Here is a 5,214-nt window from a genome sequence, read left to right as displayed (position 1 = left end):
CTTATCTAACATTAGATGATGTAATATACGCTGGAAAATACGAAGTCTCAATTAAAAATCTATTAAGCAAAGATCGAAGATTCTTTAGCTTAGCTGTGGAAGGTAAATTATTAATTTATATCGTTTGCTTTTGCAAGACACACTCTTATACACAAAAAATTTATGGTATATTTATAATAGCTAATAGACTATATATGATTCGACGTTATACAACTCAATATTAACTTAATTAAATTTAATTAAACTTAATTACACATACGAAGAAAGTGTCGACGCAAATCAACAATACTCAATAGAACGTATTTTTACGATTGGACTGTTTCACATGCTCATAAACGAAACATCATTGTTCTAAGTGCCAAGTGCGTGTTGCATGATCCAGTTTCTTTTCTTGCGTACAAGGCAGACGGCAATCTCACGTGACATATCGCGCAATAATAATTTCTTCTTTCAGCGCTTCCTGCACTGACATCATTCCACCTCTTTTTTCTCTTTTCTTGAACTGTCGTATAACTGCTTAAGCATCAGAAGACGTATGTTCATGAGAAGAAATATACGTGTCGCAGCGTATCTTAATGTAATGATGTGAATTCTTTCAAAACACGCGCGATCACTTTGACTCTGTGTTTAATTATCTGCACTATCACAATCAAATTTAAATTAATCGCACAAATAGCAGATAAGATAGTAGCACATGTCATAAACATTTATTTAAAAGTGACTTTCGGCAATCCACATGAATGGAAATATAGTGTTTAAAAGTCTCATTCTCGTTAAAGGGAGATTTTTATTTCTATATATTCAGGTCCACCTGAACAAATCACGGATAAACCAAGTGTAAACTTCAACGCTGGTGAAATCACGATCGTTTGGCGTTCACCACTGTACAATGGAGGTTGCATCGTGATCGGATATATTGTGGAAGCAAAACGTGCTAGTGAAAACACGTGGACAGTAATCATCGAGTCTAGTCATTCGCTGAATCACACAGTAGCCACAATTGGAAGGAATTCCGTGATACCGGATGAAAATTATTATTTCCGTATCCGAGCTAAAAATATCTACGAACACAGTGATCCTGGCATGAAGTCTGATCTTGTTAGAATTCCAAAACAAGAAGAAGCAATGCTTCAAGAAGAAAAAGGTGAAAATTTACTTTTAAGAGCTCTTGAAATTAATATTTTACTATAACTTCAATATCTGATTTTATCTATCTCTCTCAAGAAAGTATTTAAAATATTATCCTCTTTAAGAAATGTAAATTAAATATTTAATTATAATTATTATAAAATGATCACCTTACTTTTTAAGACGAATTTGAGCCAAGCTTTGAAGCTCGTTTGGTAGTACCGGAAGAGGGCAAACTTTTTGGCGAAAAATACGACGTTCTCGAAGAACTAGGAAAAGGCCGATATGGTGTAGTGAGAAAAGTCATCGAACGACCAACAGGCATGAATTTTGCTGCTAAGTTTATCAAAACGATGAAAGCGAAAGACCGCGAACAAGTCCGCGAAGAAATTAAAATTATGAACGCATTAAGGCATCCTAAGCTTCTGCTACTGACTGCTGCTTACGAAAAACCTCGTGAAACTGTGCTAATCACAGAATAGTAAATACATCTTATAACGTTCTTTAAATTAATTATATATTATATTTTATTACATTTTAATAATACTGTAATATTTAAAATCTTTTTCAGTATTTCAGGTGGAGAATTGTTCGAAAGAGTAGTAGCCGACGACTTTACCCTAACCGAAAGGGATAGCATTCTTTTTATGAGGCAAATTTGTCAGGGAGTGGAATATATGCACCAAAATAAAATCGTACATCTAGATTTGAAAGTATATTTCTTACGATTACAAGGGCGTCGACTTGAGGTTTCACCATGTGTGGAAGTAGAAGTTTGTGTGGGCAAACTGACAACCAAAAAAAAAGGTTCTCGCAAAATGTGTACACAAATATATTTGCAACATACTTCTTCAAAACACATGTATTTATTCATAACACATACATGTAAACTTTTTGTTACATATATATTTATACCTTGACAATTCTGTTATGTTTGTTTTTATTGTACAGTTGCAACACTTTTACTTTTCCTGCTTATAAATTCCATTACAGCTTCTACATCTAGATTTTGTATCATCCGAATGAATATACAGCACAGCCGTACTATTTAACAATAATTTTAAATCTCCTAAGATCTGAAAAAGATCTTTCTGCAGTACAGCATGTTGCACATGATTTGTAAACAGGGGTTTTATCATTTTTGTGTATTCTAACACAATTTCTCTCACAGCTACATTTTCTTTTAAAAAATTTGTGACATTTTTTACATTTTTTGTCTCTATTTTCTAGTAAAATAACGATCAAAGGTCGTGAAAACAGTAACCGTCGATTGATTGTAAACATACAACTTTTCATATTTAGTTTCAATCAACTTTCATTTTTAATAAAATATTAAATAATAAATTATTTTATCAAGAAATAATTTTTGTATTTTTCGGATTTCCAAATGGAATTCCACACAAGGCAAAACTTCAAGTGTGGAGTACTCCACATCAACCACACTATAGTCGACGCCCATACATACGAATAATAATTTATTATTATAATTAAGCGAACTAATAATGTATGTTTTCGTTTCATTTTATACAGCCGGAAAATATAATGTGTCGTACGCGAACTTCTCATCAGATTAAATTAATTGATTTTGGATTGGCACAGACTTTAAAATCTGATACACCGATCAGAGTACTTTTTGGCACACCAGAATTTATTTCACCAGAAATTATAAGTTACGAACCCATCGGTACTGAATCAGATATGTGGAGTGTTGGTGTAATTTGTTACGTTCTGTACGTATATTGTTACAATGTCAAGTTACATTTTTAAATAATTATTTTTATATAGTATATCTAATTTATTGTGAGTGTGATTATGATGCATAGATTGACCGGTTTGTCGCCTTTCATGGGAGACAATGATGCCGAGACTTTTGCTAACATCACACGAGCGGATTATGATTTGGACGACGATGCTTTCGATGCTATTTCAAATGACGCAAAGAACTTTATCAGCGGTTTATTTATTAAACGAAAAGAGTAGGATTTTATATCTTTCTTACTTTAAAATTTAAATGGCTATTTAGTTTAATCACATATAAACTTAAATATTTTATTGTGTATTTTTCTTGGCACAGATTACGAATGTCAGCCACGCAGTGCTTGAAACATCCATGGATGGCACAACATACTACGGCTATGAGCAGAATAGTCTTGCCGACAGAAAAACTAAAGAAATTTATCATACGGAGAAAGTGGCAGGTGTGTATCTCTCTCAATATAGTTTGTTAAAAATCATATTATCTTTTGAAAGAGAGTAAAAAGGAATGCACAACAAAATTTTAGAGTAGATAAGTATGTATTTTGAATTTAAAAAATGCTTGGGACAGCATTTAATATGCATAGATTGACCGGTTTGTCGCCTTTCATGGGAGACAATGATGCCGAGACTTTTGCTAACATCACACGAGCGGATTATGATTTGGACGACGATGCTTTCGATGCTATTTCAAATGACGCAAAGAACTTTATCAGCGGTTTATTTATTAAACGAAAAGAGTAGGATTTTATATCTTTCTTACTTTAAAATTTAAATGGCTATTTAGTTTAATCACATATAAACTTAAATATTTTATTGTGTATTTTTCTTGGCACAGATTACGAATGTCAGCCACGCAGTGCTTGAAACATCCATGGATGGCACAACATACTACGGCTATGAGCAGAATAGTCTTGCCGACAGAAAAACTAAAGAAATTTATCATACGGAGAAAGTGGCAGGTGTGTATCTCTCTCAATATAGTTTGTTAAAAATCATATTATCTTTTGAAAGAGAGTAAAAAGGAATGCACAACAAAATTTTAGAGTAGATAAGTATGTATTTTGAATTTAAAAAATGCTTGGGACAGCATTTAATAGCATGTTTTATGCTATTAAAAATGAACCGCTATTTAATCCTGCATAATATGTTGATTGCTCTTTATTAATCTGATTTATCTTATTTTTTTATAGTTTAGATTTAATGTTTAAAAAATAATGTTAACATGTGTTTAAGTCTTCAGTATGCATGTGTTGTGCCATTTATTTTAACAGAAAACAGGAAATGTCATTCGCGCATTAGGAAGAATGGCAATTCTTTCGGCACAAAATAGACGTAGTCCCACAGCAGAGTCGGCACTTACACTTGAACAACGATTCGATAACATCGAAACACAATACTCTGATGAAATTAAATCAATCCATACTGCTGTTAATAATAAAGGTACGGAACGTATTGAAACAAGCATGAAAGAGAACTCTGCCCAAGCGGAATCACAGACAAAATTGTATTCCACGTGTGTGACGGAAATAAATATGGCAATACAAGAAACATTGCTGGAGGAAGCAAGCAGCTTAAGTAATTTTCCAAAACAGGTTAACACTGAAAAAGACATTCAGAAATTAGATACCAAATTAATAACAAGAGCGGAAGACATTTTACAAAACGTCACGGCGCAACTAAAAATTTTAGTAAAAGAAAATAAGGAAAGCGACAAAGGAGTAACCGATAAACTTTCTGACAATGAGATGGAACAACAAATGACTTTAAAATTGCAGACATTGTGTAAAGTGTTTCAAGGCGATTCGCGCGATTCTGGAATAAGTGATTGCAGTTCAAACCTAAGTTCTTCATTGCAAGTAGATGAACTTGGAATAATGTCAACTATCAAAGAAGAAATAGATTACGAGATTTACAACCGAGAAGGTAAACGAATATTGAAAGAAGAAGAAAATCAACGAAATTCAACGGCCGAAATCTTGGAAAGTTTAGTACAGGGCAACAAAACTCTTCCTTGCGATACGGAAATTACTGCGAACTATGACAAGGTAGCTACAAAGAGTGACATGACTAAAGCTTCGTGTGAAACTAATCCTGTGCAGAAAGGTGTGTGTAAATGTAATTAATTTTAAATTATATAATAATTCTTTGATAACAAAAACTCCCATACAATTAAAAATTAACTTAGAAAGAAAAAGGGCACTAGAAGTGAAGCGCAGATAACTTTACGCAAACACTGATATTTATCAAGCAAAACTTATTTATTATAAAAATTATTCTTACATGTTTCGGCTCATTTTTGAGCCTTCTTCAGAGACAATGAAAAATTAC

At 32.8% G+C, this 5,214-nt stretch overlaps 1 protein-coding gene across 1 annotated transcript; it reads left to right on the top strand.

The window, feature by feature from the left end:
* Positions 1 to 11: 11 nt before the first annotated feature.
* Positions 12 to 5,041, top strand: LOC108771289 (myosin light chain kinase, smooth muscle; the record flags this gene model as incomplete). The annotated part of the gene is made up of 8 exons (XM_018545276.1): positions 12 to 102; positions 806 to 1,144; positions 1,312 to 1,609; positions 1,700 to 1,841; positions 2,659 to 2,858; positions 2,952 to 3,104; positions 3,203 to 3,326; positions 4,158 to 5,041. Coding segments are annotated over 8 exons (2,199 nt in total), but the record flags the coding sequence as incomplete, so codon positions are not given.
* Between the last annotated feature and the right edge of the window lie 173 nt (positions 5,042 to 5,214).

This window comes from Cyphomyrmex costatus, unplaced genomic scaffold, assembly GCF_001594065.2.
Source record: "Cyphomyrmex costatus isolate MS0001 unplaced genomic scaffold, Ccosl1.0 scaffold4925, whole genome shotgun sequence".
Taxonomy (NCBI): Eukaryota; Metazoa; Arthropoda; class Insecta; order Hymenoptera; family Formicidae; genus Cyphomyrmex; species Cyphomyrmex costatus.
This window is presented reverse-complemented; position numbering and strand designations above follow the sequence as displayed.